Below are 27,074 nucleotides of genomic sequence, written 5' to 3' on the forward strand. Positions count from 1 at the left end.
AAAGTATTCTGGATATACTCTGGGAGAACCAAAATGGTTCGGGTTAGAAATTTGCCAAAGTCAGCCATTATGGAATTGTATTTCCCACTAAAAGGTTTTCCCAGAGTATTTCCAGAATACTTTCAACACCAAAAGATTTCAGGACCCTATTTGAAACCTTTTTTGAGATTTTAGCCTGAGAAAATTAGACTTTAACTCTAAATATCACGTTTTAGTATGAAATGCAATACCCTATTGGCAGACTTAGCCAAGTTTCAAACCCAAACCATTTTGGTTCTCCCAGAGTATATCCAGAATACTTTCAACACCAAAAGATTTCAGGACCCTATTTGAAACCATTTTTGAGATTTTAGCCTAAGAAGATGAGACTTTAACTCTAAATATCGCGTTTTATAGTGGGAAATGCAATACCATAATGGTGGACTTTGGCAAATTTCTAACCCGAACCATTTTGATTCTCCTGAGTATTTTCAGAATACTTTCAACACCAAAAAATTTCAGGACACCATTTGAAACCATTTTTGAGATTTTAGCCTGAGAAAACTAGACTTAACTCTAAATATCGCGTTTTAAGTGGAAATGCAATTCCATAATGGCGAACTTTGGCAAATTTCTAACCCAAACCATTTTGATTCTCCCAGAGTTTTTCCAGAATACTTTCAACACCCAAAGATTTCAGAACACCATTTGAAACCATTTTTGAGATTTTAGCACAAGAAAACCAAGTTTTAGCTTGAAATATTGGTATTTAGCATGAAAACTCAATTTCTAGGGCGCCATTATGGATTTATAGGAAATATTTGAAAACTCAAGTTTGATTTTTTCTGGAGCTTTCTCTGAAGTGTTTCATTGCTGAAAATTTCAAGTGTTTACCTTAAAAAGTTTAAAAGTTGTGGGTCCTCAAAAATGCTGCTTTCATGCATTTTGCTACCCAGAATCCGAGAAAATCAGCCTTTTTAGCTTGAAATTGAAACATTGAGCGATCTCGCTGGGGTTATTTTGTCTTTTTATGTTGAATATTAGTGCAAGACACCATTTACAAACCATTTTGACCCTTTACTGGGCTTTCATAGTCTTAAAATGGGCAAAAAATGCCATTTTTCACTATTTTTGACAATAGTGCGAATCGGTACCCCCAGGGGGAAACAACCAATTTTGGACTTCCGACCTTAAAAATTGTGCAAAATGTCTTGGAATAGGTTAAATTTTCACAAAAAAATACTACATCTTGAATTTTTTGACTTCACCTAAAAAATGGCTGTTGATGCCACACCCTATCAATGTACTGTACTAAAAAATTTCTAAAATTTTTCTCTGTCTATCACCTTTTGGTATTTTAGTAGTAAATGGATTTTTAAGTCTTTTGAGTACCCTAAGTTGGTCCAATATCAACATCTCTCGTCTAATTTCGACATCCTTCTTTAGAAACAGGAATTTTACGAAAGTTTGAATCACTGATTAAAAAAAGATTTTTCCTCCCTCCCTGAAGCGAAGAAAAATAGCTTTGACGCTTTGAACTTTCTATAAATTTCAGCAGATAAAGAGGATGTCAGAATTAGATGAGGGATGTTGACATAGACCAAGTTATGATATATAACTATGTCACTAAACCACACGATGTTCAGCCTAGTAGTGTTTGGCCTGATTTGGGTTGAAAAAACATGATATAGAATCTCCATAAAGTTTTAGTTAGAAGTTTTATACTGAAAAAGTTTATAGATTAATAAAGCAGCTGGATGATCACTTTGAAAGGTGGTGTTTAAGTGCAAAGTTTGCAAAAAGACTCATTAGATGACAATGCAACACAATTTCTACTTGTTATTTGTTTTCTAGAATACAGAAATAATGAACAATTCATCAAAGAATGCAAATAGTATTACCAAAATAATTACTATACTACACAGGTAAATGATTTCCTTTTGTTGTCTTGTCCGAAGAAAATGACAAAATGGGGTCACTTTTCTAAATCATCTGTTTGTTTTACCTCCTTTTACTCCCATTTGAATAGTACCACATCACATCAGGGTGATGTAGGGGTTGGTTTACACTTTTACAGGGTGTCTACGGGACCTTGAAAACCTTGAAATTGGACTAAGCTACCTTGAAAACCTTGAAATGAAAGTGAATGAAAATGCAAGGTTGGGACAGTATGGTTGTCCTGTTTTGGCTTGGGTCCATACTGAAGTTTGGGTCTATGCTAAAGCTCTAAAAACTTTCTTGCTTGCTTTGCTCGCAATTATTGTTTTCAATTCAGAGCAAAAACTGGTGATAACCTCTCATGCACCTTGTCAACACACAGTCATATCTTAGTTATTTAAGTCAATTTTATTTCTGAAAAAACTTGAAAATACCCATTAAATGGTCCAAAAAACCTTGAAAACCTTGAAAATGGTGACAAAAATTTGGTAGACACCCTGTTTTATATTAGGTTAAAAGAAGTTGTCTATGGCATATCTATTCATTGCTATGGAATATGTATAAGTAAAAGTAGCAAGTATTGAAACAAAAAAATAATGCAACTGCTTGTTATGACATTTTTGTTATCTTACATGACTTCATCAGCTAATAATATTCATCCTGAGTGAGGTGTTTCTTTGTTTATGAAATAAATTTTCTGTTTTTAAGGCTTCTTCAATAAAAATTGTGTTTATCTTTTTCAGTACAAGATGAGCAATCCGCAAAATGTAAACCAACGGAAGAATACACAAGTGACAATCAACCCAACAACATTAGCACAAAATTACAATGTGGCACTTGCTCAATATGCAGCCACCACAGCAGCAAATAAGAATGCTGCAACTGCATTAGCAAATAAAAATCCTGTGACTGGGTCAACAATTAAGAACACATCAGCATCAATAAATAAGAACCCAGCAACTGCATTGGCAAATAAAAATGTTGCTTCGGCTTCAGCGAATAAGAATACTGCTGCTTCGGCAGCTAACAAAAGTGCTTTAACTGTAGCAGCAAACAAAAGTCCTGCAACTGCATCAACAAATAAAAGTGCTACAACCGGATCAGCTAATAAAAGTGTTGCAGCAACAACACCAAATAAACCAGTTAATACTGCATCAACTAACAAAAATGGAGTGGACTCTACAAATTTAAAAGCACGTACTATTCCACCTAACACTACAGTCCCTGCAAGTCCCTCAACACAAGCAACTACAAAAACGGAGGCTAAAACTACTACAACTACTGTCTCTGCAGCTTCTTTGGCTGAGAAAATTAAAGATGATAATCTCCAACGACTTACAGATACTCGCAGTAAAGTGTTAAAGCACTATTCCAGCACCTTAGAAGATTTAAAACGAAATTTCCAAGAGACAATTACACAACTGTTTTTTATTCAAAGTGGAGGAAACATGGTTGATTATCCAGCTTGGAAAGGACGCCCAACACCCCACTTAGTCTCATATTTGACATCTCAAAGATTGGATGATTCTAAGCTAGTTTTTCCTTCGGTAACATCAAGTGGTTCATCAAAAACAGAAAACGTTTCTCTTAAAAAATCTATAAAGCAAGAACCTGTAGACTCAATAGCAATGGAAAAATACGGCTTTGTTCAAGGCTCTCATGTTGCACCCCATCATAAAGAGAAAAGTTCCAAGCATAGCCATGATTCAAAATCTTTGCTACATACAGACTCGGACAAAAAACCACAATTGAATGCATCAGGGCATGTGGTTTCTCAAAAGACATCTTCATCTGGTTCAACAGACATAGCAGGTCAAGTAAGGCATGAGTCAGAAACTCTACATAGAATAGGCGAACTTAGGAAAAATGGACTATGGTCTGCTAGTAGACTACCTAAAGTATTTGAAATTCCACGCAAAAAGTCTCATTGGGATTTCTTGTTAGAAGAAATGCAGTGGCTGGCTACAGATTTCTCTCAAGAAAAACGTTGGAAAAGAAATATGGCAAAAAAGGTGAGGTTCTACTTGAATTGAAATAGTTTTTATTAAACTTTGATTAAAAGCCCAACTATCTACCAAGCATCACCAGCAAATCAGTTCCTGCAAGAGTTCAGTCAGATAAGTTCAAATTTTTGTTAGTTAACCAAAATTTTGAAGCTTTACCATTTCTTTCTCCATAGCTGTTAAATTCTTGTTCTTTTATTTTTTTTTTAGCTTTCTCGTGCAGTCCTGAAATACCATCATGATAAAGGAATCCAAGAGAAGAGGTTGAAGAGAGAAGAAACTGCAAGATTGCGGAGAATTGCAAGTGGTATTGCCAAAGAAGTGAAAAACTTTTGGCAGCAGATCGAAAAGGTTGGTCACTCTAAATTTAAGCTAAAGCATATTTAATCCATTTTAATACCAAGAAATTTTCAGGCTTGAGTATTCTTCTCTTCATCTTCAAAAAAAATAAATCTCAGAAGTGAAGCCTTAAATTCTAGAAGGGTAGGGCAGCCAAAAGGGAATTTTCAGAGGGTTTTTTATACAAAAGCTGTTTCAAGCATAATTTTGTTAATTTCAAGAGAGCAACATTCAATAACTGGGCGCTTTAATTGACATCCACTTTTTTCACATAATTTAACCTAAAAAGTTGTGTGTCCAATTATAATCAAAGTATTCTCTTATCTTCTAAAGGTTGCTAGTTATAAACAACAAAGTAGGCAAGAGGAGCAAAGAAGAAAAGCCTTAGATCTTCACCTGAATTTCATTGTTGGCCAAACTGAAAAGTACTCATCATGGCTAGCAGAAGGAATGAAAGAATCAGCAACAGCTTCTCCCGCCTCAGGTTTAATCCCTGCTCTTTTTGCTACACAACACCCTGCTACTTTTTACTACACAACACCTTGCTATTTTGCTATACAAGCAAAATAATCAATTTTGAAAATTCAAAAATTATATTATTTTAATATTTTAATTTTAACATTTGTGCTGACTCAATTGCATATTTCAGACCTGGATTTGGTTTTGAATTTTGGGATCTATTCAGCCCTTTTTTCAACAGGATAACTTGGAAAAGACCTACAGGCTTGTGCCCCTGTGCTTGTGAGCTATAATTTTCTTTTACATTCTTAGAATACCCTGAAAGTGAAATGAAAGAAGAATCTGATGAAGAAATTGATGAGGAAAAGGAGGTTTGTTCTATTGATTGGTTTTTTAGCGGTTTTCACAAAGCTCTTATGTCTCAGCCAGGCTGAATAATTGACTCACCTCTCACCAAATACAGCAAATTCATGAGGATTTGGGAAGGATTCATTATGTTTGGTTATTTTAAGATACATGCAATAGCTGTTTTGGAAAACGCGATGGCCTATTGTTATTGAATAACTAATTACTCCACAACAGCTACCTAGAGACAAGATGATTTATCACGTTTTTATTGGTTGAGGGAAGGAAGGTAATGTAAGTGGAGTAATTTGTTATTCAATAGGCCTTTGCGTTCTCCAAATCAACTATTACAAAGAGGTATCAAAGTATAAATAGGTAGATAATAAACTTTGTATACAATGAAAATGAATTGAACAATTCAATCTATAGCTCAAAAAACTTTCTAGGATGAAGATTACCAAGATGAACTAGATGCTCTGAAGAAGGAGGGTGAAATTCCCATTGAAGATTTATTGGATACGCTACCAGAGAGTATGTTGAAGAGGATCACAGGTGAAGCAAATTCTGATTCTGAAACAGATGTTGATGATGGTGGTGACTATAGCGAAGACAGTGAAGATGATAGTGAAGAGGATGTCAGGTAAACAAATCACTCAGTGATTGAAATAGTGGTCGGTTATTGTTTAAAACCAGAAATAAAAAATCACCAACCCAAAAAAATTTCAGATTTAAAGAAGTAAATGACCAATATTTGAGTGATCTATTTTAAACCTATACTTTTTGGCTAATGTTGACCCAGTTATCTTTTGGAACAATCAATTTCTACCTAGAATTTTCAGCTTGCACCTTGTATCTGGAAAAAACTAATTCTCTTTGCTATGCTCTTTAACTGAGAAAATTTTTTGGGAGTTTTATATCCGCTTTTTAAAAATACAACATATTATTATTATTGCTGGGCTGCTACTATACACAACCTTGTTAATTTAAAAAAAATCCTCTTTCATAACTGTCCTGGCTATACTAAGTTAATGCCATATCAAACATACTTATAAAAAAGAAGAAGAAACCTTTCTCCAATACTCTAATATAACATATCAGACATATGTTAGTCTAAAAGACCAAATTGAAATAATTAGCACTTGTGTTGAGAGTTGTGCTAAAAGCCCCCATTTTCCACCTTTCATCATTGGCCTAAACTGGCCTAAATCGAGAAAAAAACTTTAATTGGGACACATTTCCTGTTCCAAAACTGTCAAATACTTTTGAAGATTATTCATCTTAGCAATGGGCAAGTCTGCTATCAGTCCTGATTTCATTATCCATACAATTCACTTGGACTGTGAGATGATGTATGCTTTTTCCACTTTTTAGTGACATTGAGAGTGAAGATGAACAAGGAGACGAGGAAGAACAACAACAAGAAGAAGAAGAAGAAGAAACTAATGTTTCAATGTTACAAAAGAAAGAAGAAGACCTTGCAGAGGAAGATGATGGTGGAGAGTTTGTGTTAAGGAAGTGTGATGAAGAAAAAGATGACGAAGAAACCATTGCTGAAGAAGAAAAACTACAGAAAGATGCCGACTATCAATCTGAACTTGATGATTTGCAAAAGGAAGGTAAAGGTCAAACTAATTGGCTTACATCTGGAAAAGTTTCAGTAATGTAATGTAAGGCAATCAATCTATATACACTTCTCACTTTTGACAAAAGCTCTTTTAAAATAGACTAGACTACTCCGTTCTGCACTTCGGACGGTAGTAGTTAAAGTTCTTTGTAGAACTAGGACCTGAAACTGAGTCTCTTTAAGTGCAGTGACTATCATTACCGTATTACTTCGTTTATTTAATTTTTTCGATTTTAGGAGGGGCGTTTATTCGAGGGGGTCGTTTAAAAGAAGGGGGCGTTTATTAAATTATTTGAGTTTAACGTTGAATATTTAGAGCAAATCTACTCTTTGTTTTGGTTCTATACCAGGATTTCAGTGCAAATTTCTTTGGGTCAGCGACTAAAATTGCAACAAAACTGATCTGGTTACAAAAAAGACTAAAATCTTCCTTTTCAATCCTAATCAAAACTTATATCAAAGTATTTAAGTCACAAGTTTCTAATAAACGCCCCTCCCCTAGAGGGGGCGTTCATTCGAAGGGGGCGTTTATTTGAGGGGGCCTTTATTAAATAATTTTCCTTTTAGGAGGGGCGTTTATTCGAGGGGGGCATTTAAATGAAGGGGGCGTTTATTCGAAGTAATACGGTACTTATATTTCTCAGGTGAGTTACCTCTGGAGGAGTTGTTGAAACTGTACGGTCAACCACCACCAACTCCCTCTGACACTGGCATGGAGTCTGATGACGAAGACAATACTGATATTATCAAAGGTAACTAACATCAGATTTTATGAAGCGGCCGAAATGATATTTTCAATACTTTTTATTTAATTTTTGGATTTGCATAGATTTCTGTTTAATTTTGTGCTAAGGTCCTCTTTTTAAATATTTTTGAAATGTTTTTCTTTCTTAGGAGACGATACATCAAAGAAAGAAGAAAAGGTTTGTTTTTAGTACAAATGTTTTTTTCTTATCTAAAGGCCCAGGAGGATACTAGGGTTGCGAGCTGACTGGTATGTGCCGCCCGACTTTTGATCTTCAGACACTGAAGGGGACTAAAAAGGAAGAAAAAATGAAAAATATAACGAATTTAACGATTGGGACTATTCTGACCAAATTTCGATCTTTTTCGGGGGAAAAAGTTTGAATTTTCCTAAGGTACCCTTAAAGGCAGCACATACCGGTCACCTCCATTTGCCTAAGTACCCCCCCCCCTCCTCCGGGTCCAAAGGCTATATAAATCTCAATCAATTTATTCATTTATTATCATATTTGAATGGGTAGAAGAAGTTTAAAGGGGAAGTTAAGTAATTTCTAGGGTACCCATTTTTAGGTTACTTTTTATTCGTTCGAAACACTTTTTTCTACGAGATATAGCTCCCTCTTTTTTGCAATAAAAGTGAGTTTTTAAAGAGAACGCGTTTTTTAAAGAGGAATGGCACGAGCATCTGTTCTGACGTAATTTGCTCCAAAAGATGAACAGAAATTCTTCTTTTAAACAAAATCTGTACACTGTTTACTAATTTTGTAGCTAGAAAGAATGAGAAAGTATAGGATCGAAGAGACGTGAAGAAATCTTGAAAAAAACGAATAAATGTCTAGCCAGGTCTAGCAGAATCTCTTTACAAAACACTGTTTTGTGATAATTTTAGTTTGATAAAGCAACCTTAAATGCTAGATTTGTAGATGCGAAAAAAGCTTTGGCTCTCCCGAGGAAAATGTGTCCACGAATAGTCCTCATCCCGATTGGGTAAATCGCTAATTCCACTTGAATTTTGTGGCTGAAAATGATTCCATCGAGAAAAAAAAAAGGAATTAACATATCCCATTTAAAAGTCTCTTATTTTGACTTTGACTTTACTGTGTGAGATTCAAAACTTCCCTAGAAGATTCTCCTTCCTTTACTTCTCCTTGAATTTAGAAAAATATATATTGAACGCAGTTGCTTTCAGACTTCAATTTCCCACTGGGTTAGCTAGCCTTTAGAAAAACCTACTGGTAAAACAAGTTCTAAACTTTAGATATAGGAAGCACAACGTACGTTAGCATTAACTCACTAACGTTGACTTGCCATGAACATTTTTCTCTTTGAAGAGCGAGGAATGGTCTAAAAGCAATTTTTATATCAAGAGAGTCTTTCGTGTTTCATAACTATAACTTTACTTATGGTCTCTTCACATGGAAAGAAGTCCAAAACTTACTAAGCTTACTGGACCTTACTGAAAACACAAAGATTCTTTCACATACCTAGATATTGTGGTTATACCATTGAATTTATATTGAAAAAAACAAGGTTTTTGGATTCTAGTATGGTTAGACCGTATAAAACATCAAGTAATGAAATATTGAAAAAATCAGGGGTTGAAAAAAATTTTGATCAGTCATGATTCAGCTCTTTTCTACTACAAAGTCGTTTAAAAAAGATTCTTTCTGGAGCAAATGACGTCACACGAAAGAGAAATTAGAAGAAATTTTAAACAAAAGGGGGTCTTTTAAACACCGGTTTTTGCGTCTAAAAGAGTATGTGTTTATGAAAGATATATCGATGTTTAGACATTGAAGTTGAGATTTTCGTGAATTCTATGATGTTAGGATTGGTTTTCAGGGGAAAAACATATACCTTAAAAATCACTTAACTTCCCCTTTAAACTCATGAGGTGCTTCCATATCGTACTAATTAATATGACACATTCGATAAAGTCTACTTTTCTAATCTCATGTCTTTCTTTACAAGATTGTGGGTGTAGCGACAACAGAGGAATTGAATAATGCTGCAGCAACAGCTGAGAGTCTGCAACCAAAAGGATTCACTTTGTCTACTACACAGGTTTGTTCACATTCTTGGTCCCAATCATAACAAGTTTCTAGAAAATTAAACTGTATCTGAAAATCTACACTAGCTCTACACAAAAATATATGAAAAGACTGATGCTGTGTGTGAATAATTTACCCCAGGCTTTTATTCAATCTTTTAGATTTTAAAAGGGGTGTTTATTTGAGGGGCTGTCTAGAAAATTGGGGTATGTATTGAAAAATTTTAACCCAAAGTTTAATAAAGTGAATTGAAACCTTGTTTTGTCTTTCGTTTTCTTTCAGTTAAAATTTGTCATTTTAGAGATGTAGAATAGAATAGGGTCAAAATTAGTTTGATTACTGAAAAAATACAATTCTCAACAGATGTTCAAGTTTCTCTTCAAATGATTCTTCCTTACAGCTACCTGTTTCAAATAAATGCTCCCTTTGGGGGGGAGGGGGTGCGTTCATTCGAAGGGGGCGTTAATTTGAGTGGGGTATCTAAATGAAGTAATATGGTACCTACTTTATCTTAAGCATGAATCGTAACGAAAAAATACTTTGCATGATTTGTTACCAGGTCCGAACTAAAATTCCCCATCTTCTACGTGGCACTCTTCGTGAATATCAACACATTGGTTTGGATTGGCTTGTCACTATGTACACAAAACAACTGAATGGTATGAACTTGTGAAAATTTCTCTTGCAAATCATAACCATCGATTATTTAGCCAAACTTAAACTTTGAGAATACTTTTGTTCTACAGTCATTAGGTCACAACATCTTTAAATGCAAAAAGAAAGATCAGCAAAAAAAGCAAAAAATAAGCTCAGGATAATATGAATGGTTATTATATGTAAATAATTACTACCCTTTTGCACAAGATTTCAATTTCCACTTTTCTAGGGGAAAAGAACAGGATTCCAGGTAGTTGAAAAATGAGCTTTGGAAATTTAGAAAGTTTCGCTAGGTAAACACAAGATTTTTCGCACCTTTAGAAAAACCCACTCTGATCTTTTACCAGAAATTTCTGGAATTGAAATTTTCAGTCAGTGGGATCTTAGTCCGGACAGTGGAATCAACAGTGGTAGTAATCGAGGCAATACTTTAATTCACAATACTGATTTTTTACAGGAATCCTTGCTGACGAAATGGGTCTAGGGAAAACGATTCAAACAATTGCTCTCCTTGCTCATTTGGCTTGTGAAGAGGAAACCTGGGGTCCACATCTGATTGTTGTCCCCACGAGTGTCATGTTGAATTGGGAGTTTGAAATTAAGAAGTGGTGTCCAGCCTTCAAGATCCTCACCTACTTTGGTAGCCAAAAGGAACGAAAACTGAAAAGAACTGTAAGAACTTGTAATAATGATCAAATGAATGCATCTGTTGTTTTCAATCAAAGCAAAACGTTCCTTGTTTCTTTTTGAAATGTACATCTCACCAATTGACGTATGCATGTCAATGAGGGGAGCTATTTTGAACAAATTTCTCCTTAAAATGTACATCTCATCTTTATTGATCATGTATGCATGTCAATTCAACCTATTTTCACCAAATTATATTTTACTTGTGTTTTCATTAGGGATGGTCAAAGCTAAACACTTTCCCTCGTCACAAAATTATATTTTTGCTTGTGTTTTTCATTATGGATCGTGGAAGCCAAACGCTTTCCCTTGTCATCAAAATGATATTTTTGCTCGTGTTTTTTATATTAGGGATGGTCAAAGCCAAACGCTTTCCATGTCTGTATCACGTCATACAAGTTGGTCATCCAAGACCATCAGGCTTTTCGTCGTCGTAAATGGAGGTATCTCATCTTGGACGAGGTAAGGGAGGAAACCTGTTATACAATGCAATTTAGATATTTTTCTTATTGATATTAGAGGTGCTTCTGAGATCTTTGAATTGATACATTTTGACATGAATCAGCAAGAACAAGGAATTTTTCAAAGAATATCAATTGAATTTAAAGACAAAATCAAACACCTAGTTTTTATAGAGAAAAGATTTGGGTAGAGTCTCTTTCGGTAGTGTGTTCCTCTAAAGCAACTTTATCTTGAAACAAATATTTATCATTTAGGCACAAAACATCAAGAATTTCAAATCACAGAGGTGGCAAACCCTGCTCAATTTCCACAGCCAACGTCGCCTTCTATTGACGGGTACTCCCTTACAAAACAACTTGATGGAGTTGTGGTCACTGATGCACTTTTTGATGCCCAATATTTTCCAATCACACCAAGATTTCAAAGAATGGTTTTCAAATCCTTTGACAGGAATGATCGAAGGGAGCAGAGAATATAACGAAGGACTTGTGAAACGATTACACTCTGTAAGGCCACTATTTGAATTTTGTATTAATGCCTTTTTAACCAGAGAAAAAATTGCCGGATTTATCTAAGTGTAAGTCGGGAAATTTAAAACTCATTTAGCTAACTTTATATGGCGCTCAAATTCACAGTGGAAGACATTATTTTAATAAGCCCAGAAAAGGAACTAACAAGGACCCTCGACTTTTTTTCCCCGATAAGAAAAAAGGGAAATAAGGTTGGGTTCTTTTTATTTAAGGCTTTCTTTCTCCACCGATGATAATATTGTTCTTTCTGATTTGCTTCCTATTCACATTATAGAACCCACCTTTTCACTGTACCACTTTTGTTGCTTTCTTCGCCAGGTCTTACGCCCCTTCCTGTTGAGACGTTTGAAAGCTGAAGTTGAATTACAGATGCCAAAGAAATATGAACATGTCATCAAGTGTAGACTGTCGAAAAGACAGCGCTTCTTGTATGACGAATTCATGTCTAGAACAAAGTGAGTTTCTTTTCTTCTGAGTTCTTACTGATAGTGGAGCACTGTTTCTCTCTATTTTATCGATAATTTGCCTTAAATTGAAGGTCTGTTAGATTATAGTAAGAGGCCGACCCTGAGGATCTATAGCATCTTTCGTGGAACGCAACCACATGAGCTTGGCTTGATAGTAAATATGATTTCATTTTAAAGAGGATAAATCACAGCATTGTGGGCCTCGTTTTCAAATGAAATAATTACTTCAAACGACAATTACACATGTAATATGTTTTCCCAAAAGACCGTTTTCAATTTCGATATATAACAGCAAACGTTTGGAAACATTAATTATGTATGACGACGTTGAAGTATCATAACAACAAGTATTTGAGAACGAGGCTGGCAATTATTTTATGTATTTCGAGTAGGCCTGGCAAATGTTTTTATTGCCGAAAACTCTTTACCCTCAAAATAGGTAAAAAAATTAATTCAACGAAATTTATTGATACAATTGGATAGACTGTAAAATTCTGATCAAAAAAGTGTAACACAACAAGCCTTTTACTCCAGGTCTCATAATAAGTCTTATCTTCATGGAGGGAGCGTCATACGATGGCCAATACTAATGTTTTCCACTTTTCATACAGGACAAAAGAAACACTGGAGGCTGGCAATTTTCTCAGTGTTATCAATATCCTCATGCAACTCAGGAAGGCAAGTTATTGTTTGGTTATTTCATACAGATTTTAAGTTAATCAATAATGAACCCAATTACTCTGTTCATCGTCAATATATCGCTTAAAAAAAGCCAATAGATCCATATTTGCGCTAATCTCCCAAAAGCAATGCTAAATATCTCATTTTTTCCATCAGAAATGTAGACCATTTGTTTAAATTCTTACTCAACACTGTTTTAGTCAAAACATTCTAAATTAATGGTCTGTATCTAGAAGATATTCCATTTTTTAATAGAAGAATCAACTGACATAACGCTCGTTGTCTTTGCAATCTCAGAACTATAGCGTTTCAAGCCTGATACTGTCACCTCATCTTCAACGTTCATTTTCATTCTTGTTCCAAAACATTAAATTCTTTTTCTCATTAAAAATTCGTTTTTATTTTAGGTTTGCAACCATCCAGATCTGTTTGAACTTCGACCAACAGTTTCACCGTTCGTCATGGATCAATTAACCGTTCCTTTACCTTCACTCGTTAACAAACCGTTAGACTATAACCCATTCACGCAAATAGACTTGTCTTCTTTAAATTTATGTTTATCAGACTTGGAATTAAAAATGACAGCTTTTCAGGCGTACAGGACTCAACACTTGAAAGTTAACAAAACGCTTATACAAGAACTAGATACGCCTACACCTTCACTATTCAAAAGAACTCATAGTAATATTAGTGGTAGCACTGAAGTCAAATCTCTATCGAACATATCTGAAGGAAAACCTACTGTAATAGCTGAATCGGAAGAGAAACGTAACTTGTTCGACGTCTTGAAAAATAGTTGTGCGGACGACGGGAATACGTCGCAAGATTCGGAAGTATCGGATGCAGAATGCGTAGACGTTGAAAAAACTAAAGACGGCTCCTCCTCTGAAGGACCGCCTGCCAAGCGAGCGAAAATCGAACTTGAAGCAGGTGTTAGTAAAGATGATGCAGATGCGGAAGGAGAGGTGCAGGAAGTTGTGATCAATGACGGGAAACGTCTTTTGGATCGCTTCCAAGAATCAGAATCAACAGAATTTACTTTGGTATTTTTTTACTTCCTGTCTTTCAACATCAGCCTCATTTTATCTTGGGTATCGACTGGACAGTATTGTCATAATCTTACTGAAACTCTCTGCGGAGTCTTCTTTTATCAATTACAAAGGGGCAGAAGCACGATACACGCGAAGTTTTCATCCATTTTTAGCAAAGATTTGTCAATGAAGATTATTTTAAACTTATTTTTTCAACTGAGGATTGTTTGAATAAGGCATGAAACTGTCAGTATTGAAGAACTAATTCCACTGCTTCAACTATCATAAGTGTGTATTTATCTATTTTCGATCACTTTCAGGATACAATGTCTGAGAGGGTGAAAGCTTACCAAAAAGGCCGTTTTGATTTGCTAGCAACAATGAATGAACGACACTGCGAGGCCACGCCTGTTTATGGTGCGGATCTCATCGACTGTATGAAAATCGTCCCCACGTCTTGCAGAACAACCATGGCGATATTTACAGGTTGGAATTTAATGATCATTCTCTATACGTTGAGGGAATTAATTTTCGTGGGAACTCATTTTCGCGTTTTTGGGTGTCTATCGCGAAAATTAGTTCCGAAATGCAATTTTTTACTACAAATTCTCTAAAACTCCCAAGAAAATAAAAGAATTTCGACAAAAAGTGGGCGTCCTCACGTCTTGTAGAACAACCCTGTCAAGATGTAAAGGTATTCAATAGTAATTTAATGATCATTGTCCATAATTTTGCAATAATATACAGTCCCCTCATTTTTGTCTAAGTTGATTGCTGGGACCGTGGGGCATCCTATACTGATCCCCATTGGGCATTCCTTCGGACACCCGTTTTTGACACTGCAGATTCTACAATTTGTTGACACTCACACAATATCAAGCGGACAGTCCCACAACGTGTATTTAATGTGTATTTTTTCAACAGGGGCGCTGTCTCATCAAACACCTCGTCAGAAGTTATGCGATTGTCTTTGTGATGTCATCAAGTTACCAAAAACTCGAGTTCGAGAACGACAAGGAATAACTAACAGGTCCTTATTTCATTAAGGGATTAATATTTATTTTATAGTGTTGCAGCTGAATCATTCACTAATTCCCACAACACTTTTTTAGAAACAGAAAGATTTTCATTTCTGTCTCACAGTTTTCCTGCATACGAACAAGTAGTAACTTTAAAAACCAATTGTCGAGTTCGTGAACTCGATCATAGAATAAAGTACATTCCTGGTTTCTTTGGTTGCAATGGTGCTTTCAGACTTAAAACAGATTCAGCTCTAAACGATCATTATCATTATTCAAACTTCTTCTGTCCCATACGGATTTCCGTCTTTGTGAAGTAAATAAAGAGGGATTTCCGTCTCGAAATTCTGTATAATTCACCGAAATTTCAAGCTTATGTCCTAAATGACGATGTACATTCCGTTTTCTGTCTTAGACGAAAAACCTTTCTTTGACCAATGATTATTACACTTTGCATTCTTTTTCAGATATTCCCTATACACTCACCGTATGGTAGCCTCACCAATCAAAATGCGAACAACTAACTCCATACCATACAACGAAAGAAGGGACGATCATTTATCCAAGAGCCTTGTGGTTTCCACTAGAGGGACAAATGATGTCTATCATTCGATTGGTATACAAAAGATGCTACAATTCCCTGAAACACGTTTGGTGCAGTACGACTGTGGTATGTTTTAAATATCTCACCTTTCCTTCTGAACAAACACCCTATTGAAGACTTTCTCTCATACATATCGCTTTGTTCCCAAGAGTTTTTTTGTACAATTTATTCCTATCAATTTATTATCGATGTCATAGTGTTTTATATGGCTTATAGTAATTTACGGAATAAAATTCCGCCTTTTAATTTACGGAATTTTATTCCGCAAATTACTAATCTACGGAATACGTTGATATCTCTTGAAGCAATAGAGGTATAATGTACAAACTTCACACCTGTCTTCAAAATGGATCAATGCTGCTACATGCCAAATTTGGGAATATGAAACCTACGTAAACCGTAATTACGGCCAATAAAGCATTTAGTGCCGTACTGATTACAAAAATTCCGCAAATTACTAATCTACGGAATATTCAAATAACTCTCGAACCGTTGTATGTCTTAAAACGAAATTTGGCGCGTATCTTAGTATCGGTAAGACTCTGCTTCATGCCAAAAATCAGCTCTGTAGTACTTTGTTGACGGGAGTTACATGAGAAAAACGGAAAATCACGTAGTCATCCTATAACCGTTCACCACCAAATCTTAGAACTGCTCTAATTCAAGGAGAAAATGGACCAACAAGCCCAAATTTGGTGTGAACACGTAAGATATATATGAAAGTCCTCTCTAAAAAAAATAAATCCCCTACCCGACGTGGAAAGAAGATACGTAAGAAAAACGTAATGTGACGTAATGCAAAAATACAAGTCTGCGTATCTATGGAACGAATATGTTTCCCAACAAGAAAATTTGCACAAGGTAGCCCCTTTGCGACAAAAGCTCACATGAAAAATTTCAGAGCAATACAATGACGTTATCGAGAGTTACGTTGAAATTCCGCAAATTACTAATCTGCGGAATAAAATTCCGCAAATTACTAATCTACGGAATTCTCAAATAACTTTCGAACCGTTATATATCATGCAGCGAAATTTGGCACGTGTGTTACTATCTAAAAGACGCTGCTTCACGCCAAAAATCAGATCTGTGATACCTTGTTAACGGGAGTTACGTAACAAAAACGTAATTCGACGTAGTGCAAAAATACCAGTCTCCGTATTTCCGCAACCAATAAGTCTCACAACATGAAAATTTGCACAAAGTAGCCCCTTTGTGATAAAAACTCACAAGCCAAATTTCAGATCAATACGAAGACGTCATCGGGAGTTACGTTGAAATTCCGCAAATTACTAATCTGCGGAATAATATTCCGCAAATTACTAATCTACGGAATATTCAAATAACTCTCGAACCGTTGTATATCTTAAAACGAAATTTTGCACGTATCTTAGTATCCATAAGACTCTGCTTCATGCCAAAAATCAGCTCTGTAGTACTTTGATGACGGGAGTTACATGAGAAAAACGGAAAATCACGTAGTCATCCTATAACCGTTCACCACCAAAACTTAGAATTGCTCTAATTCAAGGAGAAAATGAACCAACAAGCCCAAATTTGGTGTGAACACGTAAGATATATATGAAAGTCCTCTCTAAAAAAATTAAATCCCCTACCTGACGTGGGAAGAAGATACGTAAGAAAAACGTAATGTGACGTAGTGCAAAAATACAAGTCTGCGTATCTATGGAACGAATATGTTTCCCAACAAGAAAATTTGCACAAGGTAGCCCCTTTGTGACAAAAGCTCACATGAAAAATTTCAGAGCAATACAATGACGTCATCGAGAGTTTCGTTGAAATTCCGCAAATTACTAATCTGCGGAATAAAATTCCGCAAATTACTAATCTACGGAATTCTCAAATAACTTTCGAACCGTTATATATCATGCAACGAAATTTAGCACGTGTGTTAGTATCTTAAAGACGCTGCTTCACGTCAAAAATTAGATCTGCAGTGCCTTGTTGACGGTTAGAAAGAAACGTTATTAGACGTAATGGAAAAATACTGGTCTGTGTATAACCCTAACCAATAGAAAAACGTAATGTGACGTAGTGAAAAAATACAAGTCTGCGTATCTATAGAACAAATAAATTTCTCAACAAGAAAATTTGCACAAGATAACCCTTTTTGATGACTGATGCAAATGTTTTACTTCAAATACTTCAATACTCAAATTTTCCTTTGACCTGAAGGAGTTGGAGAGGAAAATTTTTTAGATTGGATTCTAAAACTATCACACTTCAGTTTGCGATGAAAAAGTCAAAATATATACTTCCAGTGATAGTGATATTGATCTATTTTTGGCTTGTGTCCTGTGTTTGTCAGGAACGATGAAGTCTTGCAAAAAAACGGTAAGTCTTTTAATATTTTAGATAACAGCTTGTATGAATGAATAAAATCACCCAGCTTCTTTTTATCCCAAAGGGAATATGAAGCTTTTCTCCGTTGAAGAATTTCTATGGCCCAATTCCCACGGAATAAAAACCCTCAATTTGTCGTACGGTTTTTCGGAATAGTGGAAATCGACCTTTTTTCTTCGGAATTTCGGAAATCAGGCAAAATTCCTTCGGTATTTCGGAATTCTGAAATTATTTGGGTATCGAAAATCCATGAAGTTTTGCTTCGAAATTTCGGTATTATAAAGTTTTGTCCTCTTTTTTCGGAATTCGTACATGAAAAATCAAATTTGATGAAAAATTAGTCAAAACTATGAAAAATACGCCAAAAATCGGTATCGGAATTGCAATTATTCTTTTATGGAATTTCGGAAATTTTGGCAAAATTAATCGGTATTTCGGAAATCGCAAACCCCGTACGCCCCCCCCCCCCCAATTTGTGTAACATAAGATAGGGTATTTACTACTTCTGAAGTTAAGAAAAATTACCAGAGAGTATGTTTTGCGATACTGTAGTTGTTTCAATTTGACTCATCTATTGAGACAAGGTGAAGCGTGTGACGCTACAGATCAAATCTGTGTTTTGACTGGACTCACCAATCATTATGATTTTGAAATGTGAACAGTCTGTTTACTGCAACAACTCATGCTAAATTCAAAATCCCATGAGTGTGTTATTGTTTCTATCCTACTTCGCTTACTTCCTATAAAATTTCTCTTTAAACTTTTACTATTAATTTTTGAAAATGATAAATAGGGATGATTCACTCTTCATTCTTGGAAGATAATTTTTTATGAAGAGAAGGTCATATCGTTTTCTCTTTTGTGGTCTAAAATGGTCTAAAAGTGTCTCGGGCATCTCGGGGTCTTTTGCCTTCATAAAGTATGAAAATGTCATCACTGAAAAATTTACCTTGCTGATCTGACCCGTACGTCAGCTCAGTACAGTTACAAGGAAAAGCTGGTTAAGTTAGCAAGCTCTCGCAAGTGCCCTACTACATAATCGCTCTGCCTTTCATTTTCTCAGCTAAGGTCTGAAAAAGCAAATCAGACAAGACCCAGGGGGGGGGTCATGCAGTTATTATATAAACACTATGACAATTACTACCGTGGTGGTATACAAACCAAATTTTGGGAAAACAGTTACTCCACCAGTGGACTAACTGCAACATGGGTGGTGCCTAAGCCCAAAATTGTCGATTTTGGTAGGATATGGTGTACTAAGTGAGCACATTTTTCAATTTTTCACTTAAAATTTTAGGTTTTTAAAAATTCCGGAAGCAAAAAAATTCAAAACATTTTTTTCAAAGGTAAAACAAAATCACAAAATTTTTTCTTCAATCAAGGCATGAAAGGTATTTTAACAAACTTGGAAAATGATTGAGATATTTAACATTTGAACGGTCGTTAATAAGATGTACCCAGTAAAATGGTATCAAAAATGAGGAATTCAGTGAAAAAATTGCCAAATTTGGCATTTTTTGGGTGGTATACACCAATTTTGAGGGTAAAATCAGTTAGTACACTATGGAATAACTGCAAGGGTGGTGGTGTCTGTAGAAAATGTCCAAAATTGCAGTTACTCCACATAGTGTCAAGGAGTAACTGCAAGACCCCCCCCCCCTGCAAGACCCACAACCCCATCTAAAGAGGTTGCAGAAATTTATCTTAATATATATTAAGGGCTCTGGACATACCCAATTTTTCGATTTTACACATACTTAAATGCTTAAGGCAATTTCTGCATTTTAAAAAGATTAATGTATAACTTTTTTTATATGTCCTGTTAAACCTACCTTTTTAGAATTTAAAAATCGAAAAATTGAGATGAAAAAATTAAATGAAGAAGAAAACAAAGAGTTTTCCGAAGAAGAGTATTTCACCTTTCAAGCCCTAATCTTGGTAAAAATCAAACATTTTGGAATTTTTTTTGGTTCAGGTGATGTATCTATTAAGTATCTAAAAATACAATTTCGGAAAATTTTTGTGGAAGTATCTTTCCTTTAAAATCTCCAAAAAACCTCATTTTTGGCAATTTTCTACATTAAATTTCCATATAAAAACAGCTATAACGTAGGATGTAGCCAAATAGAAAATTTTTCCGCAAAAAATCTAAATAAAGAAATTATTTTTCATTAACTTAAAAAAAAGTTTGAAACAATAAAATGATTTCCCCAAGGAAATTAGGCTTTTTTTGTGAAAAGTATATGAAAAGCGTCGTTTTGACGTTTAATTAAGGTCCATGCCACACTTATTCCTTAATTACTCATGATGTAATTACTTAAATTCATTTTTACAAAAGCAGTTTGTTCTTAAACATGTCAAAGAAGCGAAAACACAAGGTCTTATCTTCAAATTCTGAAGTTGATTTTTCACGATTTATGTTGAACGGTGAAGAAGAATGCGGCTATTATATTTTGAATTTTCCCGACATGTTTCGGACTCGGTTCGTTCTCAAGGGAATGCCTTATCGGGAAAAAAAATGTCAGAGTTTTATTTAGACGGGGTTTTTTTTCGTCAGGGAAAAATTTCGTCGCCTAGAGGCATTTTCGTCACTTTCCCCAGACCAAAATATCAAATTCGTCACTTTTCCCCGACAAAATTTACAATTTAGTCACTTTCACCCAACTAAATTGTCCAAATGAAATGGTTTCCTTCACTAGCTCCAAAAAAGATTTTGTAATTCGACGTTTAAAGCACTAATTTCGGTTAATAAAGGTGTAAAAAATTTAGATTTTAATTTTGGTTGGGTTTAAGAAATTGGGCAAAAGTTTTGGTCGGGGATAAAAAAGCGGGTAAAAGTTTTGGTCGGGTGATATAATATCGGGGAAAAAATTCGTCGGGGGAAAATTTCGTCACCCCCTCAAAATTTTCGTCACTTTCCCCCGACATATTTTCCCCGATAAGGTATTAAATGCAATTTATTATTTCAAACCCAGCTGACTTGGGCGGCTATTTTAATAGTCAGATCGGAATGTTCCGATCCCTTTAACGTTTTTCTTCAACCTCGTTCCCGTAAATTCCAGGCGTTTTTTATGCTACTTTTGGACGCCAGAGAATACCCCTTTCGACCCTTAGTGGCGCAGTCAGCTTTTTAGGGGACTGGTAATGAATTTACAAGGAGAAGAATTTTCCTTGTAAAGGCCGGTCTCCGCTTTCTCACAAAATGAGCGAAAACCTTTTAACGTTTTTATAAGGTCATTGGTCGGTTGGAAAATGAAGCAATTCCATTGGGCAATGGGACCTCTTTGATGGCTTTAGCAAAACTTGATATGCAATCAAACTACACTGTAAGGGCGAGAAACGTTCGGTAAAATACACTGTTATGGTACCTTTTCACTACCCAAGAGCTGCACTGTACGAGTCCGATTATAAAAAGCCATTTTTTAGCGTCACATGTCGTCGTTTAGTAATCTAGTGCCCCCCTCCCCAGTTTAAGAACAATCTTCAAGCAATTTAGGGGGAAAGTAGTAAAATTTGGGTATAAATTCTGAAATACTTAAGTTTAACCCTAAAAATAAGAACATGATAGGAACCATTTGAGGCTCAAAGTGCAAAAAATAGGAGAGCCTAGCCTAATAAAAAATTTACGTCATATTACGTTTTTCTTACGTATCTTCTTCCCACGTCGAGGAGTAGATTCAATTTTTTCAGAGAGGACTTTCGTAAATACCTTACGTGTTTACACCAAAGTTGGGCTTGTTGTTTCAATTTCTCCTCGAATTAGAGCAGTTCTAAGTTTTGGTGGTGAACGGTTATAGGATGACTACGTGATTTTCCGTTTTTCTCATGTAACTCCCGTCAACAAAGTACTACAGAGCTGATTTTTGGCATGAAGCAGAGTCTTATGGATACACTAAGATACGTGCAAAATTTCGTTTTAAGATATACAACGGTTCGAGAGTCATTTGAATATTCCGTAGATTAGTAATTTGCGGAATATTATTCCGCAGATTAGTAATTTGCGGAATTTCAACGTAACTCCCGATGACGTCTTTGTATTGATCTAAAATTTGGCTTGTGAGTTTTTATCACAGAGGGGCTACCCTGTGAAAATTTTCATGTTGTGAGACTTATTGGTTGCGGAAATACGGAGACTGGTATTTTTACACTACGTCGAATTACGTTTTTGTTACGTAACTCCCGTTAACAAGGTATCACAGATCTGATTTTTGGCGTGAAGCAGCGTCTTTTAGATAGTAACACACGTGCCAAATTTCGCTGCATGATATATAACGGTTCGAAAGTTATTTGAGAATTCCGTAGATTAGTAATTTGCGGAATTTTATTCCGCAGATTAGTAATTTGCGGAATTTCAACGAAACTCTCGATGACGTCATTGTATTGCTCTGAAATTTTTCATGTGAGCTTTTGTCACAAAGGGGCTACCTTGTGCAAATTTTCTTGTTGGGAAACATATTCGTTCCATAGATACGCAGACTTGTATTTTTGCACTACGTCACATTACGTTTTTCTTACGTATCTTCTTCCCACGTCAGGTAGGGGATTTAATTTTTTTAGAGAGGACTTTCATATATATCTTACGTGTTCACACCAAATTTGGGCTTGTTGGTTCATTTTCTCCTTGAATTAGAGCAATTCTAAGTTTTGGTGGTGAACGGTTATAGGATGACTACGTGATTTTCCGTTTTTCTCATGTAACTCCCGTCATCAAAGTACTACAGAGCTGATTTTTGGCATGAAGCAGAGTCTTATGGATACACTAAGATACGTGCAAAATTTCGTTTTAAGATATACAACGGTTCGAGAGTCATTTGAATATTCCGTAGATTAGTAATTTGCGGAATATTATTCCGCAGATTAGTAATTTGCAGAATATTATTCCGCAGATTAGTAATTTGCGGAATTTCAACGTAACTCCCGATGACGTCTTCGTATTGATCTGAAATTTGGCTTGTGAGTTTTTATCACAAAGGGGCTACTCTCTGCAAATTTTCATGTTGTGAGACTTATTGGTTGCGGAAATACGGAGACTGGTATTTTTGCACTACGTCGAATTACGTTTTTGTTACGTAACTCCCGTTAACATGGGACCACGATCTGATTTTTGCGTGAAGCAGTCTTTTAGATAGTACACACGTGCCAAATTTCGCTGCATGATATATACGGTTCGAAAGTTATTTGAGAATTCCGTAGATTAGTAATTTGCGGAATTTTATTCCGCAGATTAATTGCGGAAAACGAAACTCTCGATGACGTCATTGTATTGCTCTGAAATTTTCATGTGAGCTTTTGTCACAAAGGGGCTACCTTGTGCAAATTTTTTGTTGGGAAACATATTCGTTCCATAGATACGCAGACTTGTATTTTTGCACTACGTCACATTACGTTTTTCTTCTTCTTCCCACGTCAGGTAGGGGATTTAATTTTTTTAGAGAGGACTTTCATATATATCTTACGTGTTCACACCAAATTTGGGCTTGTTGGTCCATTTTCTCCTTGAATTAGAGCAATTCTAAGTTTTGGTGGTGAACGGTTATATGATGACTACGCGATTTTCCGTTTTTCGCATGTAACTCCCGTCAACAAAGTACTACAGAGCTGATTTTTGGCATAAAGCAGAGTCTTATGGATACTAAGATACGTGCAAAATTTCGTTTTAAGATATACAACGGTTCGAGAGTTATTTGAATATTCCGTAGATTAGTATTTGCGGAATATTAATTAGCGGAATTTCGGAACGTAACTCCCGATGACGTCTTCGTATTGATCTGAAATTTGGCTTGTGAGTTTTTATCACAAAGGGGCTACTCTCTGCAAATTTTCATGTTGTGAGACTTATTGGTTGCGGAAATACGGAGACTGGTATTTTTGCACTACGTCGAACTACGTTTTTGTTACGTAACTCCCGTTAACATGGTACCACAGATCTGATTTTTGGCGTGAAGCAGCGTCTTTTAGATAGTAACACACGTGCCAAATTTCGCTGCATGATATCTAACGGTTCGAAAGTTATTTGAGAATTCCGTAGATTAGAATTGCGAATTTATTCCGTAGATTAGTAATTTGCGGAATTTCAACGTAACTCTCGATGACGTCATTGTATTGCTCTGAAATTTTTCATGTGCGCTTTTGTCACAAAGGGGCTACCTTGTGCAAATTTTCTTGTTGGGAAACATATTCGTTCCATAGATACGCAGACTTGTATTTTTGCACTACGTCACATTACGTTTTTCTTACGTATCTTCTTCCCACGTCGGGTAGGGGATTTAATTTTTTTAGAGAGGACTTTCATATATATCTTACGTGTTCACACCAAATTTGGGCTTGTTGGTCTATTTTCTCATCGAATTAGAGCAGTTCTAAGTTTTGGTGGTGAACGGTTTATAGGATGACTACGTGATTTTCCGTTTTTCTCATGTAACTCCCGTCAACAAAGTACTACAGAGCTGATTTTTGGCATAAAGCAGAGTCTTATGGATACTAAGATACGTGCAAAATTTCGTTTTAAGATATACAACGGTTCGAGAGTTATTTGAATATTCCGTAGATTAGTAATTTGCGGAATTTTTGTAATCAGTACGGCACTAAATGCTTTATTGGCCGTAATTACGGTTTACGTAGGTTTCATATTCCCAAATTTGGCATGTAGCAGCATTGATCCATTTTGAAGACATGTGTGAAGTTTGTACATTATACCTCTATTGCTTCAAGAGATATCAACGTATTCCGTAGATTAGTAATTTGCGGAATAAAATTCCGTAAATTAAAAGGCGGAATTTTATTCCGTAAATTACTATAAGCCGTTTTATATACATTACACATACATAGAATATTTAAAACTTTCTGGTAAGAAGAACCAATATATTTTTGGAAATCAAGAAAATAATGATAGAAAAAAAACAACAAAAAACAAACAATTTAATTAGACCGATGAACCGACTCTAAATGTTGCTTGATAATATTTTTCACCGAAAACTGGAGGTCGGTTGTTTGTTCAGTGTTAAAAGATGAATAACTGTCTCAGTGAAGTATACGAAGAGGTTTTTTCCATCTCCAAATTCCGTAACATAATTTGCCAAAAGTTCAAGAATGTGCGATAATTGCTGCGTCGAATCCATTTTCCCTCTCAGACGAAAAACCTTTTTTTGGTTGAAAATATGTCATTTTTTAATCATAATTCTATGTAGTTGTAAATTCTCTTTGACATTGTTTTGACAAACTCTTCGACCATTTCAGGTAAACTGCAAGCGTTAGATCGTCTACTACGTCAAATGAAGATTGATAAACACCGGGGTTTGATTTTCACGCAGATGACCAAAATGTTGGACGTCTTGGAACGGTTCCTCAATTTCCACGGATATATTTATCTGCGTTTGGATGGTGCTACCAAGGTGGAGCAAAGACAGGTCGGTTTTCAACGCTAAGAATTACACTGTTGGATTGAATTCTGTAATGAATTTAGTTAATTTAGTCAACCATTAAAAAAATGAAATTTACACATTGTTTTTCTCCGCACCATGAACAGTCATGTGACTCGTTTTTAACCAATAAGGTTATCATAAAAAATTGTTTTCCTACGCACACCATGAACAGTCATGTGACTCGTTGTCACAATTGTGCAATTTTTTAACCATAACCATTTGGCTTAACCATTTGGAGAGGAGAACAATCACCATGATCTCCCTTAACAGTTTCATTACTGGAGAAGATGAAGTCGATCTTTAGTGTTCCCTGTTTTCACCCAATTCTGACGTGATGTCATGGCAAAGAGTTATTCTTATTGATCCGAAACCTTGTATTAACGCCTGTGATTAATGATTTGAATCGAAGTTAGGCTGTGCGGATCCCTGAAGTTTATTTTGAAATGACGATTGTACACCCTACCTTTCAACTACAATCAATCTGCAGTTGCTTTTACGTGCGTCATTAATTTATTTTACAGGTACTAATGGAGCGCTTTAATCAAGACGACAAAATTTTCATTTTCATTCTCTCCACGAGGAGCGGTGGTGTCGGAGTCAATTTAACCGGTGCTGACACTGTCATTTTCTACGATTCCGATTGGAACCCGACAATGGACGCACAAGCACAAGATAGATGTCACCGTATTGGGCAGACCAGAGATGTACACATATACAGGTGAGTACATGAACTATTAATCACACTTTTCCTTCTTATCGTATTTTTCTTTGTATCACTAGACGGGATATTTGACTGGCGCTTTCTCTCTTAAAATTTAAAACACCTTTAAAAGTTCATTGTTAAAAGTTATTCTCTCTAAGACAGATTTTCGTCTCAGTGAAGTATCTAAAGAGGCTTTTCCGTCCCAAAATTCTGCATAATTCACCAAAATTTCAAGACCGTAGTCTTAAACCTTGCTTTGACCACTAAATAATTACGTATTACAAAACTTTTCAAAAATGTTCCATAGGTTGATCTCAGACCGCACAGTAGAAGAAACCATCCTAAAGAAAGCGCAACAGAAACGTATGTTATGCGACATGGCCATAGAGGGCGGTAACTTCACCACGGCCTTCTTCAAAGAAGACTCGGTGTACGATCTCTTTAACGTCAGCGCGATCGAAGAGAAGTCCGCCACAGCTGACGATGTCGTTGTACCGACATCCAACAAACGAAAGACGGTGTCAGACGAAAAAGAAAAGAAAGATGGCGAAATTAATGAGGAGAAATCAGTAGAAGCCTCTAAAGATGCACCTAAGATCACCAATGAACAGTATGAAAAGGTAAGACAAATTAAAATTGAATCACATGTATGCTGTACTAGTACAAAATTTCTGAACCGACAAGCAGTTTTTATTGCGTGTTTCACTCATTACGCATTGCAGGGAAAGTAAAATTGCTCTTAAATTACAGGTAGCTTAGTCGGTAGAGGCTTCGTCTTACAATCCAAGGGTTTTTGGGTTCGGTCTACGGTCACCGCCAACTCAGCCAATGAGTAGCTTAGATTGGGTAATCTGATCTAGGCGGTAAGTTACTTGGAGCTATTTGCGTTTTGTCCTGAGTACCAATTGCAGGGAAAGTAAAATTGCTCTTAAATTACAGGACTATTACCGTCTCACAAACACATAA

The 27,074-nt window shown here is 35.8% G+C and overlaps 1 protein-coding gene across 2 annotated transcripts in view; it reads left to right on the forward strand.

The window, feature by feature from the left end:
* The first annotated feature begins 1,831 nt into the window (after positions 1–1,831).
* Positions 1,832–27,074, forward strand: part of LOC136819692 (helicase domino-like) — a 53,210-nt gene continuing 27,967 nt past the window's right edge. For both annotated transcript variants that reach the window (XM_067075932.1, XM_067075933.1), the window contains exons 1-23: positions 1,832–1,904; positions 2,661–3,929; positions 4,131–4,271; positions 4,593–4,743; positions 5,031–5,089; positions 5,510–5,703; positions 6,435–6,679; positions 7,332–7,439; positions 7,582–7,610; positions 9,403–9,495; positions 10,042–10,141; positions 10,597–10,811; positions 11,178–11,288; positions 11,543–11,794; positions 12,137–12,273; positions 12,897–12,963; positions 13,374–14,009; positions 14,318–14,483; positions 14,922–15,027; positions 15,484–15,686; positions 25,221–25,390; positions 25,927–26,123; positions 26,416–26,728. In XM_067075932.1, coding sequence (XP_066932033.1) covers positions 2,667–3,929; positions 4,131–4,271; positions 4,593–4,743; positions 5,031–5,089; positions 5,510–5,703; positions 6,435–6,679; positions 7,332–7,439; positions 7,582–7,610; positions 9,403–9,495; positions 10,042–10,141; positions 10,597–10,811; positions 11,178–11,288; positions 11,543–11,794; positions 12,137–12,273; positions 12,897–12,963; positions 13,374–14,009; positions 14,318–14,483; positions 14,922–15,027; positions 15,484–15,686; positions 25,221–25,390; positions 25,927–26,123; positions 26,416–26,728 — 4,956 coding nt within the window. In that variant the 5' untranslated portion in view covers positions 1,832–1,904; positions 2,661–2,666. The remainder of the gene's footprint in view (positions 1,905–2,660; positions 3,930–4,130; positions 4,272–4,592; positions 4,744–5,030; positions 5,090–5,509; positions 5,704–6,434; positions 6,680–7,331; positions 7,440–7,581; positions 7,611–9,402; positions 9,496–10,041; positions 10,142–10,596; positions 10,812–11,177; positions 11,289–11,542; positions 11,795–12,136; positions 12,274–12,896; positions 12,964–13,373; positions 14,010–14,317; positions 14,484–14,921; positions 15,028–15,483; positions 15,687–25,220; positions 25,391–25,926; positions 26,124–26,415; positions 26,729–27,074) is intronic.

Source organism: Clytia hemisphaerica, unplaced genomic scaffold (genome assembly GCF_902728285.1).
Source record: "Clytia hemisphaerica strain Z4C2 unplaced genomic scaffold, Clytia hemisphaerica genome assembly, whole genome shotgun sequence".
Lineage (NCBI taxonomy): Eukaryota > Metazoa > Cnidaria > Hydrozoa > Leptothecata > Clytiidae > Clytia > Clytia hemisphaerica.